At 42.3% G+C, this 13,609-nt stretch overlaps 1 protein-coding gene across 1 annotated transcript in view; it reads right to left on the bottom strand.

The window, feature by feature from the left end:
• Positions 1–13,609, bottom strand: part of snrpb2 (small nuclear ribonucleoprotein polypeptide B2) — a 39,721-nt gene that overhangs the window by 15,665 nt on the left and 10,447 nt on the right. Inside the window, exons 3-5 of the mRNA XM_086008949.1 lie at positions 5,167–5,301; positions 3,903–3,962; positions 3,251–3,339 (exon numbers count right to left, since the gene is read on the bottom strand). Of these exons, the coding sequence (XP_085865075.1) occupies positions 3,251–3,339; positions 3,903–3,962; positions 5,167–5,301 (284 nt within the window). The remainder of the gene's footprint in view (positions 1–3,250; positions 3,340–3,902; positions 3,963–5,166; positions 5,302–13,609) is intronic.

The raw sequence follows: 13,609 nt of genomic DNA, 5'->3' as shown, positions 1-13,609 counted from the left end.
TCTCCTCTTTAACCAGCAATGCTACCCCACCTCCTTTTCCTTTTTGCCTGCCCTTCCTGAATATTGAATACCCCTGGATGTTGAATTCCCAGCCTTGGTCACCCTGGAGCCATGTCTCCGTAATCCCAATTATATCATATCCGTTTACATCTACTTGCTAATTCACCCAGCTTAGTATGAATTCTCCTCGCATTATGACTAAAAGCCTTCAGGCTTGTTTTTTTTTTTTTTTAAACACTGTTTGTCCTTTGATTTACACCCTTGATTTCTCTGCCTTCCACTTTTGCTTTTCTCCTTCCTGGCTTTTGTTGCTATCCTTGCTTCCCTTTCCTCTGTCTCCCAACCCCCTGCCATTTTGGTTTAAACCCTCCCCAACAGCACTAGCAAACACTCCCCCTAGGACATCGGTCCCGGTCCCGTCCAGTTTGTACTGGTCCCACCTCCCCCAGAACCGATTCCAATGTCCCAGGAATTTGAATCCCTCCCCCTTGCACCATTCCTCTAGCCACGTATTCATCTGAAATATCCTTCTATTTCTACTCTGACTAGCACGTGGCACTGGTAGCAATCCTGAGATTACAACCTTTGAGGTTCTATTTTTCAAATTTACCTCCTAACTTCCTATATTCAGCTTTTAGAACCTCATCCCGTTTTTTACCTATATCGTTGGTACCTATATGCACCACGACAACTGGCTGTTCACCCTCCCCCTCCAGAATGCCCTGCAGCCGCCCCAAGACATTCTTGACCCTTGCACCAAGGAGGCAACATACCATCCTGGAGTCTTGTTTGCAGCTGCAGAAACGTCTATGTATTCCCCTTACAATAGAATCCCCTATCACTATAGCTCTCCCGCTCTTTTTCCTCCAGTCCTGTGCAGCAGGACCACCTATGGTGGCAGGAAGTTGGCTGCTGCTGCCTTCCCCCGATAAGCCATCTCCCTCAACAATATCCAAAGTGGTATATCTGTTTGAGAGGGGGATGGCCACAGGGGACCCCTACACTACCTGCCTGCGCCTACTACTCTGCCTGGCGGTCACCCATTCCCTTCCTGCCTGTGCAGCCTTTACCTGCGGTGTGACCAACTCATTAAACATGCTATCCAAGATGTCCTCAGCATTGCGAATGCTCCAGTATGTATCCATTCGCAGCTCCAGCGCTGCAATGTGGTCTGCCAATAGCTGCAGCTGGATATACATGGTCGTCAGGGACACAGGAAGTGACCAATATTCCAAAAGACAAAAACAATCCACTGCAACTGTTGGTTAACAGTATTCATTTGGAACTTACTTAAAAAGTACAAATAGATGACCTGGTAGCCATAGTACTGAATATTTTTGGTACAAACTGTAGAGACATTTGCACGCTGGCTGCTCCTCAAGGGAGTTTCACTAATCTTTGCTGGGACGTTCTCTGAGGAATCAAAAGGTGCTCAAAGATTCCATTCCAACATACTACTGAAGCACAGTTCTTGGTTAGTTACCAGGAGCACCACTGTTGACTGAGAAACAATGCAAGTTTCGTACTGGTAGTTTTCCAGCTCTGCTCCTCACTTAATTGGTACACTGCCTATTTTTTCCAGTTTGATTTCCTGCAGTTTTACTTTGAGCCAATCAACAAAGCAGAAAAGGGAGACAAGGGCAGAAAGTGCACTAAACACAACACTCAATCTATTAATAAAATTATGGATAGATACGTTACCACCGCTGTTAAAATAAGAGGAGTTTCAGACAATGCAACCTAACGGGTGAATGTCAGCTTCAGGAATGAAATGATAAATGCAGTACAAGCATTTGTTTTAAAACATTTCTCCTCAAACCCAAGGTTGTCCTCCTTCTAAGTTTATTCCTCTCAAGGCCAGTCACTTGTCCTGGAGTATGCTTGCATAGGTAAAGGCAGAGGAAGCCCTCTGGCACTTCATCCAAGTGTTCATTTACTAAGTGCGAGCTAGCAGTATCAGCAGGCTATTTTATCCTGGGAGCATCACACGCCAAGCCTCATCTTCCCCACATCATGCACTTTCCAGTGGGAATCACTTGATAACCAACAGTAAAGAGAATCTTCCTGAATTTACCCCTCCCTAGCCCAAGAACATGGAGGCCAATTGCAATGTCCTAACATTGCTCTAGTTAAGATCAGCTAACTCAGCACAGACCAGAGATTAAAATTGGAACCTTCTTGGTCTGTGACTCAGTACCACATCGCACAGTGCATTTTCCTACTCAGCCATTAGGAGAGTTACATTTGATAGTTTCATTAGACAACGACATTTTTCAGTGTAATCTGAAATAAAGCCATTTTACTTAATATGTGTAAGGCAATTAATGATCAGTTAAAAAGGAAGGTATAAGGGGAGTATAGTTTATTGAAAGCACTTTTTATTTTTGTAAGATAGTCAAATTTTCAAGTAAGCTATTTGAAAATTTTAATTTTTCTTCTGTCACTGCTAGGCTGCTTCCAAGACTAACTACAGAGGAGTACTTGTGTGCATCCCAGAGCAGCTCCATTGCAATCAGCAGCAAGGCACAAGTTCAAACATAAGAACATAAGAAATAGGAGCAGGAGTAGGCCAATCGGCCCCTCGAGCCTGCTCCACCATTCAATAAGATCATGGCTGATCTGATCCTAACCTCAAATCTTCTATCACTCGCCATCCACCTGAACCCATGTGATCTCCCGGGAGAGGCGAAAAACCAGATAAAAAACCCAATGGCCAATTTGGGAGAAAAAAATCTGGGAAATTCCTCTCCGACCCATCTAGGTGATCGAAACTCGTCCAGGAGATCACTCTATCCCTATATTTTCTACAGTACTTACCTTCTGTAAAGGCGATCTCCACCCTAGCCAGGAACAGGAATAAAACCATCTCCTGAAATCTAACACAGAATTAGAACACAGTAGGAGCAGAACCAGGCTACACGGCCCCTGGGCCCACTCCACTACCAGTCAAACTGCTCTGAAAATGCCCAAGCCTGGTAAACCATCCTACAGGTATGGAATTTGCATCCCCAGCCTGCAGCATAGTTTTCCAGTGTTGGCAAGCTTCACAGCAGTCCTAAGGCAGATGTTAAGTTGCATCCCATTTGCAATGGATTTGCTCCAAAATGCTCCATGTAATGGACATAAATTTATCATTTTCTTCAATAGAAAGGAACAGCGCTTTGAAAAAAAAAGCCATGTCCTTTTGCTGCAATAACAAAAAAAATCATCCAGTTAACATTTATACAAATTTTTCACGATTTCTACTTACTGATTAAACAGCATAGACAACATCATCTCATTGGTCTCTTCGGGCAAATTAGTGAGGAATAGAATATAGTTGGGTGGATTGTCTGGTACCTTTAATAGAGAAAGATAGAATGAATGCTAAAGGCTACTTTTTCCACTAGGAATGGGAACACTATGGAGAAAAATAAAATCAACTGTACATCAAAATAGATTGGTCAATCAGGATATCTAAAACTGTTGGTAAATGCAAATCAACCCCTTTTATTACATTACAGATGAAAATGTAACTTAAATGTACACTATGGAGATTTTAATATACAGATCCAATTTAACCAGAAGACAATTTGAAACCTAAGTACTTGATACAATCAGGATGTATTATTTAAAATCTGTGAATTCTTCAGAGAATGGCATCATGCATCTTATGATAAAAGATACAAAAACAAACACTGGGGGAAATTTACCATATTTTTCCCACACCCTAGCTTCCCCAGGCTACTAGTGGCCAAGAAGCTGGTTGACATATTTCCAGTCCTTGGTAATTGCTTCTTTAATCTCACCTCCAGAAAATGCGCAGTATGCAAGATCAGGAGCCAAGATCTTATTGTTCAATATCTCCTGGAGTTGAAATCATTACACTGACCAAAGCCTAACAGAGAAATCTTAAAGCATACCTGCTGATTTGCCGAGGAGGTAGTCTGGTTAGAGTTTGCAGTTGCCGTCTGTGCTGTTCCCTAAAAATTAAGAAGCCATTTTGAGTTCCAGAATGTACAAAAAAAATGTGCAGAGCTTTCAGACCACCAAGAAATTGAATTTGCTTCTCATTTCAATGTAAGCTATTTTAACAAAGTGGAGCAACCAAACAACTGACCAAACCATTTGTATCAAACTATTGTCTCTCAGTATAAAGCAAAATGGTCTTTTTAATATAATCCCCAAAACAATGTATTGGCATGATATATTGTGGTAAGACAATCCGTTTATTACTTACAGATTTTCCATTTCAAAACAAAACCTGCACCATATTTTGAAATATTTTAATAAGACATTAAGTAGATGTCAAGGGCAGGGTCTTGCCAGGAATGAGATTTATCTAAAATAGCAAGACAGTGCAAGCCCCCTTGAACATAGAGATGAATACTTTTACCATCAATGTACTTTGAAACAATTACATTTTAAAATCAAAATGAGCCTCACTTGAACTGGTTGGACCTTTTTGTGTCTTATATCAGTAAGATAGCACTTTCAAGATTGCGACCAATATGGTAACATTTCAAAGAGTTTTAAATTTTGAGGTGAAGTGTAGGGGAAATACATTTAATACAAAGACATAACTAAATCAGTTCAGCTCAAACGCTTAAACACTCCCAATTGATGGCTGTTTAAAAATGCTATTTCCCCCCACCCTGCAACGTGAGCTCCTTAGCCAATATCAGTTATACGATTTGTTGGCGAATGGCTCCAGAAGGAACCAGCAGCTCCTTCAACTCCTGGTTCTCATCAGGAAAAGTCAGTAGCTGCTTAATCTGTACAATTCCATCTCCCCACTCTACCTTTCAGATAAATGCGTGCAATAAAAGGGCCTTTAATTTTCATATTTCCATCTATTCAGTGTCAAACATTGTTTCTTGAGCTGCTGGAAAACATTTTAAGCCACAATTATGAAATCCTTAAGGGTTTAAATTTAAACAGCAGCCTTGCAGTGGTACTACTGGCTTCTTCCCAAACATTAACTGCTCATCACATCAACCTGCCTTTTACAGTTACGAGTTTTTTTGGGGCAGGGGCAATCCCTGGACATTCTAAAAATCATAAGCTACAAAGACAACTGTGGGCAGCCATGAAGACAACCACTGCCAAACCACTCTATCCTATGAGCTGGAAGTCACAAAGAAGCAGAAAATCAGTTTAACCAAGAAAGGGTGTAAAAGTCTTTACTTGATTAGCTTTTTTATTTGCAGCAGCTTGTTCTTGGGTTTTGGCCTTTTTCTTTTCTTTTTTCTTTTCTTTATCAGCAAAGGTGCCCCTCATTTTTGAAACGAGATCAGAGTCAGTTTTTGCATATTGAATGCGCTGAGGGAAATACAAATTACCATTACATTTTTATAGTATACACCATCCTCCTGCCCTTGTGAGCCAAGCAATTCCATATGCACGTCACAGTGAATGCATCAAGTTAAAAAGTAACATGAAAACATTTGGAGTATAGGTTGGGCTCTGCATTTGTTGTGCACACCTTGATGAAAAGTTGTTATTCCAATTAAATTCAATGAATAACATAGTACCTTACCTTTTTTTTTTTATAAACGAATTATATTCTCCTCCTCCCACCCAACTAAAACTTCAATGGCTCTGCAGAAATCTGGGAATTAACAATTTAATGTACATAAAGATGGAGAAAAGAAAAAAGTCAGATTTAACCTTTAGGTTTTCCATTAGACTTAGGAACACAGTGAGACAGATTTAAAAATGTGCAATGCACTTTGCTGTGTTGAGATGCAAAAAAAAGTAATTCCTTCATAAAACAAAAACTGTCTCTGTAAAATGACAAAAATCTGAACAAACCACAACTGAATATTTAGTTCCCTTGGTTTTATCAAGGGAAGATCATGTCTGACCAATTTGATTGAATTTTGAGAGGGGGTGACTAGGTGTGTAGATGAGGGTAGTGCAGTAGATGTGGTTTACATGGATTTCAGTAAGGCTTTTGATAAAGTCCTGCATTGGAGACTGGTCAGGAAGGTAAGAGCCCATGGGATCCAGGGTGCCTTGGCACATTGGATCCAAAACTGGCTTAGTGGCAGAGGGTGATGGTGGAAGGTTGTTTTTGTGACTGGACGCCTGTGTCCAGTGGGGTACCGCAGGGATCGGTGCTGGGTCCCTTGCTGTTTGTGGTCTACATTAATGATTTGGATGTGAATGTAAAAGGTATGATCAGTAAGTTCGCAGATGACACGAAAATTGGTGGGGTGGTAAATAGCGAGGCGGGACGATATAGATGGGTTGGTCAGATGGGCGGAACAATGGCAAATGGAATTTAACCCTGAAAAGTGTGAGGTGATGCATTTTAGACGGACTAACAAGGCAAGGGAATACACAATGAATGGTAAGACCCTAGGAAAGACAGAGGATCAGAGGGACCTTGGTGTGCATGTACATAGATCCCTGAAGGCAGCAGAACAGGTGGATAAGGTGGTTAAAAAGGCATATGGGATACTTGCCTTCATTAGCTGAGGCATAGAATATAAGAGCAGGGAGGTTATGATGGAGCTGTACAAAACGCTGGTAAGGCCACAGCTGGAGTACTGTGTGCAGTTCTGGTTGCCACACTATAGGAAGGATGTGATTGCTTTGGAGAGGGTGCAGAGGAGATTTACCAGGATGTTACCTGGGCTGGAGCGCTTCAGCTATGAAGAAAGACTGGACAGGCTGGGGTTGTTTTCCTTGGAGCAGAGAAGGCTGAGGGGGGACCTGATTGAGGTATACAAAATTATGAGGGGCATAGATAGGGTGGATAGAAAGGAACTTTTCCCCTTAGTAGAGGGGTCAATAACAAGGGGGCATAGATTCGAGGTAAGGGGCAGGAGGTTTAGAGGGGATTTGAGGAAAAACTTTTTCACCCAGAGGGTGGTTGGAATCTGGAACTCATTGCCTGAAAGGGTGGTAGAGGCAGGAACCCTCACAACATTCAAGAAGCATTTGGATGAGCACTTGAAATGCCATAGCATACAAGGCTACGGACCAAATGCTGGAAAATGGGATTAGATTAGATAGGGCTTGATGGCCGGCGCGGACGCGATGGGCCTCTTTCTGTGCTGTATAACTCTAAGACTCTATCATTCAAAAATGTGTGCATTTCACCACAGTACTGATATAATTAAATGTTAACAAGAAAATTTTTCTTTGGGCTTAACTGTCAAAGTAACTAATATTTTATCAGTGATAAATTTTACACTGTTGTTGTATCCCTGTCAAAATGAGGAAAGGAATTACGATTCCAACACAAACAAAACTGATTAAGAGCTCTACATAAATCAGATGAAGAGCATTTTTAGAGCATTCAGATTAGTCAAGCTCTTGCTATGGTTCAGTGACTTTATCCCGTGCACAATAGCCACCAGGAAGGTTCCCTGCTCTGCACTGATCTCAGCCAGCGTAATAGTACAGGGACAACAACTGGTCTCAGCACCCCTGGCAGAGCCTTTTTAAAAAAAGTGGCAGGTTTCAACCTTTCCTGTGTGTAATGAAATGTGTTTGGCTTGCCTGTATTCATTTTGCACTCATGTATATTACCCTCCCCCACACGGTGTATAGTTTCACTTCCTCTTTCCTGACTAACCTGGAATGTTCCAGGTCTTGGCTCTTGGCTCCACCCCGGACTTCTCTTACATAAAGATCCCAGGATATTTATGACTCATTCCTGCGAGCCAGTGTGTTGAGATGTTAGCTCTGATCTTAGTGATTAAAAGCCAACTTGTTAAAGTTTATAACTTCTAGTTTTGTGGTTATTGAAGGCACATCAATGTGCAAGAACAACTTGCATTTATATAGCACTCCTCTTTTTGTGTACGAGGATCTCTCAGCACTTTACAACAGGCCAAGGGATATGGCAAGAGTGAACCTGCCATATCCCTTGCTTTTTTCTAACAAAGTTTAAAAAAAAACAGGATTTTTTAAAAAGCAGGAAAAAACCCCACAAAAAAACTTAGTTAAGAGCGTAGTTTCTTTCATCAAACTTAATGGAAGTGAAAGAAAATGTGCCAGACATAAATTAATTTTAACATCTACTCTGGTAAATAGGATTTAAATCAAGAATACACTTTTTTGGGAGAAGGAACTAGCTAATCGCATAAACTAACACACTTTTCAGGAATCAGTAAATAAAGCTGACACTTGACAATGCAACAAAGTTTTAAAAAACTGCTTTGTAATGGTCTAGGCATGAGAAATCAGACATATATATTTGTGCCAACTGACAAAATCGCCTCCTTCATTAGTTGGGTGGTTTCACAAACAAGTACAGAAAATTGGCACTTGTTGTTCACACATAGGTTAAAGAGAATAATTAAGTCATACAGATGATTACACTGCCTTTGCACATACATGCACCCCATTTTCAGCCTCTCTATTTCCAATTTCGTAACTTGTTCCCTAGAATACCGACCAGAATAGGTAGGGAGAAAAATATTGCAGAGGAATGCAAGCGGGTAGTGGGAACAACCAGATTAATAAAAGACACCTAGGATTCAGGATTGGAAATTTTGGACTGTTTCTGATCTGAGGCAAATTGGAATTTGTAATGGCCCGTTTCCAAGATGATGCAGAATTAGCATAGAAATCTAATATCTGTTTGGAACACTAAATGAGGCTCAGAATTTAGTTTCCAACATTGGTTTCAACATCCCCAAAATGACAAGTCGGGATTACGGAAACGTGGCTCAAGGATGGCCAAGGCTGGGAACTCAACATCCAGGGGTATTTGATATTCAGGGAAGATAGGCAAAAAGGAAAGGGAGGTGGGGTAGCATTACTGGTTAAAGAAGGAATTAACACAATTGTAAGGAAGGACATTAGCTCTGATGATGTGGAATCTGTATGGGTAGAATTGAGAAATACCAAGGGGCAGAAAACGTTAGTGGGAGTGGTATATAGACCTCCAAAGAGCAAGGCGGAGGTTGGGGATGGTATTAATAGGCAAATTAAAGAAGCGTGCAATAAGGGCACAGCAGTTATCACGGGTGACTTTAATCTACATATAGATTGGGCTAACCAAATTAGTAACAATACTGTGGAGGAGGAATTCCTGGAGTGGTTACGGGATGGTTTCCTGGACCAATATGTCGAGGAACCAACCAGAGATCAGGCTTTCTTAGACTGGGTATTATGTAACGGGAAAGTATTAATTAGCAATCTTGTTGTACGAGGCCCCTTGGGTCGGAGCGATCATAATATGATCGAATTCTTAATTAAGATGGAGAATGAAGTAGTTGACTCAGAGACTAGGGTCCTAAATTTAAATAAATAAAGGAAACTACGATGGTCTGAGGCGCGAGTTGGGTAGGATTGATTGGGGAATGTCACTCAAAGGGTTGACGGTGGAGAGGCAATGGCAAACATTCAAAGATCGCATGGATGAACTACAGAATTTGTTCATCCCAGTTTGGCATAAAAATAAAACAAAAAAGGTGACTCAATCGTGGCTAACAAGGGAAATTAGGGATAGCATAAGATCCAAGGAGAGGACATATAAATTGGCCAGAAAAAGCAATAACCCTGAGGATTGGGAGCAGTTTAGAATTCAACAAAGGAGGACAAAGGGATTAATTAAGAAGGGGAAAATAGAATATGAGAGTAAGCTTTCAGGGAACATAAAAACTGACTGTAAAAGCTTTTATAGATATGTGAAGAGAAAAAGATTGGTGAAGTCAAGCGTAGGTCCCTTGCAGTCAGAATCAGGGGAATTTATAATGGGGAACAAAGAAATGGCAGACCAACTAAATATATATATTGGTTCTGTCTTCACAAAGGAGGACACAAATAACCTCCCAGAGATGCCGGGGAACATAGGGTCTGATGAAAGGGTGGAACTGAAAGAAATCAGTATTTGTAGGGAAATGGTGTTAGGGAAATTGATGGGACTGAAGGCCGATAAATCCCCAGGGCCTGATAATCTACATCCTAGGGTACTTAAGGAAGTGGCCCTAGAAATAGTAGATGCATTGCTGATCATCTTCCAACATTCGATGGAATCTGGAACAGTACCCATGGATTGGAGGGTAGCTAATGTTACCCCACTATTCAAAAAAGGTGGTAGTGAGAAAACGGGGAATTACAGGCCGGTAAGCCTGACATCGGTAGTGGGGAAAATGCTAGAGTCCATTATAAAAGATGTAATAGCAGAGCACTTGGAAAACAGTGACAGGATTGGACAAAGTCAACATGGATTCACAAAAGGTAAATCGTGCTCGACTAATCTACTGGAATTTTTTGAGGATGTAACTGGTAAAATAGAGAAGGGAGAACCAGTGGATGTGGTGTATCTGGACTTTCAGAAGGCCTTCGATAAGGTCCCGCATAAGAGATTAGCGTGTAAAGTTAAGGCACATGGGATTGGGGGCAAGGTATTGACTTGGATAGAGAACTGGTGAGCAGACAGAAAGCAAAGAGTTGGAATAAACTGGTCTTTTTCCGAATGGCGGGCAGTGACTAGTGGGGTACCGCCGGGATCGATCCTTGGACCCCAGCTATTCACAATATATATATATATAAATGATCTGGACAAGGGAACTAGATGTAATATCTCCAAATTTGCAGACAACACAAAGCTGGGTGGGCATGTGTGCTGTGAGGAGGATGTCAAGAAACTCCAGGATGATTTGGACATGTTGGGTGATTGGGCAGAAACATGGCAGATGCAATATAACGTGGATAAATGTGAGGTTATCCAGTTTGGTGGCAAAAACAGGAAGGCAGATTATCTAAATGGCAATAGATTGGGAGAAGAGGAAGTGCAACGAGACCTGGGTGTCCTTGTGCGCAAGTCGCTGAAGGTAAGCATGCGGGTGCAGCAGGCGGTTAAGGCGGCAAATGATGTTGGCCTTCATAGCGAGAGGGTTTGAGTACAGGAACAAGGATGTCTTGCTGCAGTTGTACAGGGCCTTGGTGAGACCACATCTTTAGTATTGTGTGCAGTTTTGGTTGCCTTATCTGAGGAAGGATGTTCTTGCCATGGAAGGAGTTCAGCGAAGATTCACCAGGCTGATACCTGGAATGGCAGGAATGACGTATGAGGAGAGCTTGGGTCGATTGGACTTGTACTCGCTGGAGTTTAGAAGAACGAGAGGTGATCTCATTGAAACTTATAAAATTCTGACAGGACTGGACAGACTAGATGCAGGAAGAATGTTCCCGATGGTCGGGGAGTCCAGAACCAGGGGACACAGTCTAAGGATAAAGGGTAGGCCATTTAGGACAGAAATGAGGAGGAATTTCTTCACCCAGAGAGTGGTGAACCTGTGGAACTCTCTACCACAGAAGGCGGTGGAGGCCAGTTCATTAAATATATTCAAGAAGGAGTTGGATATATTTCTTAAGGCTAAAGGGATCAAGGGGTATGGGGACAAAGCAGTGACCGGTACTGAATTTGGATGATCAGCCATGATCGCATTGAATGGCAGAGCAGGCTCGAGGGGCCGAATGGCCTACTCCTGCTCCTATCTTCTATGTTTCTATGTTTCAATGTCCTAACACAATTCAGTGCTTCAGCTGTATGCCTTGGAAAAAGAGCTACTTTGGTTAACCTTCAATTCAGAGCGGAGGGCCAGAAACTATTTTGAATCTAGAAACAGAAGATATTTCTTCAAAGTTCACAGGCCAAAGAAATAACTAATGAACTTGCATTTATATAGCACATTTTACGATCTCTGGACAACCCAGCATGCTTTAAAGGCAATCAGGTACTTTTAGTGTAGAGTCACTGTTGTAATGTAGGGTAATGCATCAGACAATTTGCACACAGTAAGGGCCCACAAAGAAGCAATGATATAATGGCCAGATAATCTGTTTTTAGATGTCGGTGGAGTAATAAATATTGGCCAGGACACCAGGAGTACTCTCCTGCTCTTCTTCAAATAGTGCCATGGGGTCCTTTACATCCACCCGAGAGGGCAGAAGGGGCCTCTGTTTAATGTCACATCCGAAAGACAGGACCTTCGACAGGTCAGCCATCCCTCAGTATTGCAATGAAGTGACAGCCTAGATTTTGTCTTCATATCTCTGGAGTGGGACATGAGCCTACAACCTTCTGACTCATAGGCGAGAGTGCTACACAGACTCAAGATTCTGACCAGGAAACAAAACCAGATTTAAATATTTCCAGCCAAAAAAAATCTCCTTTACGCGCTAGGTGCAGCAAAATCATAAACACATTTGTACAGAGCATATTTACAATTTCATCACACCTAGCAAATGGAGGAAATCTTTGCCTAATATTCTTTAATCTGTGCACCTTCCTGCAGCACTGAGCAGCCTTTCCCTTTCCTACATCAGCTATCCTTTCCAATTAAGTTCCATTATGGAGTTCTGCACTGAGGACAACTGGGTTAGAACTACATCATTATTTCACTTGGGGCCAGAGTGGAAAGGATAATACTTCTAGATGAGTAACTCAGTTAAAATTACACAGTGACTATACCATTGCTTAAACATTCCTTTCCTAGACTTCTCTATCTATGTTGTTGATGGGCTTGCCAAAGACAACTATTTAAAGCCCACTGACTTCTGCAGCATGTTTCTTTCTACTGTTTCTTGTAAAGACAGGGAGGAAGAGCATGTCAGGATATCCTTTGGGGGGGCGGGGGTGGTGTGGAGGCAGCTTGGTGTTGTGTGTGTAGACCGTTTGCTAAAACATAGTTGGGGTGGCAGTGTATGCACCCCTGCTGATACGCCCATTTTATCTTTTCTCTATTCTCCCATTTTCTTGGAGTGGGCATCTCACTTTTAGCTTTTTGCATATTCTTTTGTTTCTTTAATGTGTTTCTATTTCCCAAGACGATCCTCTGTATCATTTAAGAATCTCCCACTTTTCATTTAAGCAGGTTGCAAGGTCATTCAACCTATTAACTTCCTATCTGTGTTTGCAGTATCTGGTGTTTTTCCTGCCCCTCGCTCTCCTTTTTCTGATTCTATTAATACGCTTATTTATCTTTCAGTGATGAAGATTAAAACCTTTGCCTCATTCCAATATACCAAGCTCTCATTGTGCAGCATACCTGACCCAAACAGGAGATGAGCACAAAATAGAAATCAAAAACACAAAATGTTCACCTATACTGTCCTCGTACACAAAATATGACCACTGTGGTGTCAAAGTTCACCTCAAGATATCTATACATTAAAATTTTTGTTCAGTGGTCCCTGTTTAAAACACTTTTGCACAATGACATTTTCTCTGTACTGTAGAAACCATGGCCTAGAAATTCAGTCGCGTTTGCGCCCACTTATGGGCTATAGAGTGGTTTGCACCGGAAGTTTTTTCGCGCCCGAAATTCAGTTGGTCCGTAACATCGACGTTAGCCGGTAGCGCTGCGCCGGCACCGATGACGTCATCGGTGTGCGCAGCGCCCCGGTTCCAATGCAATTCCGGTCCGACCGCCAAATTCAGTTGCGGCCGCCACAAAACGGTGCCTTGCAGCTCCGAGAGGCCGGCGCATAAAGGTGGAGGGGCGGCCGGCCGCTTTCCCGGCGGCCGCCTGGCCGCACCTCCCTCCCCGGACTCCTGCACCACCCCCCCGCGGCATTGGTGTGTCACTCCCGCGAGCCCGGCACTTCTCCGTGGTGCCGGGCTCATTTGCCGGGGGAATCCAGCAGCGATCTCACGGCT

This window comes from Somniosus microcephalus, chromosome 16, assembly GCF_052327205.1.
Source record: "Somniosus microcephalus isolate GS21.2 chromosome 16, FLI_Smic_1.0, whole genome shotgun sequence".
NCBI lineage: Eukaryota > Metazoa > Chordata > Chondrichthyes > Squaliformes > Somniosidae > Somniosus > Somniosus microcephalus.
Note: the sequence above shows the minus strand (reverse complement) of the source record. Positions and strands in the feature narration are given on the sequence as shown.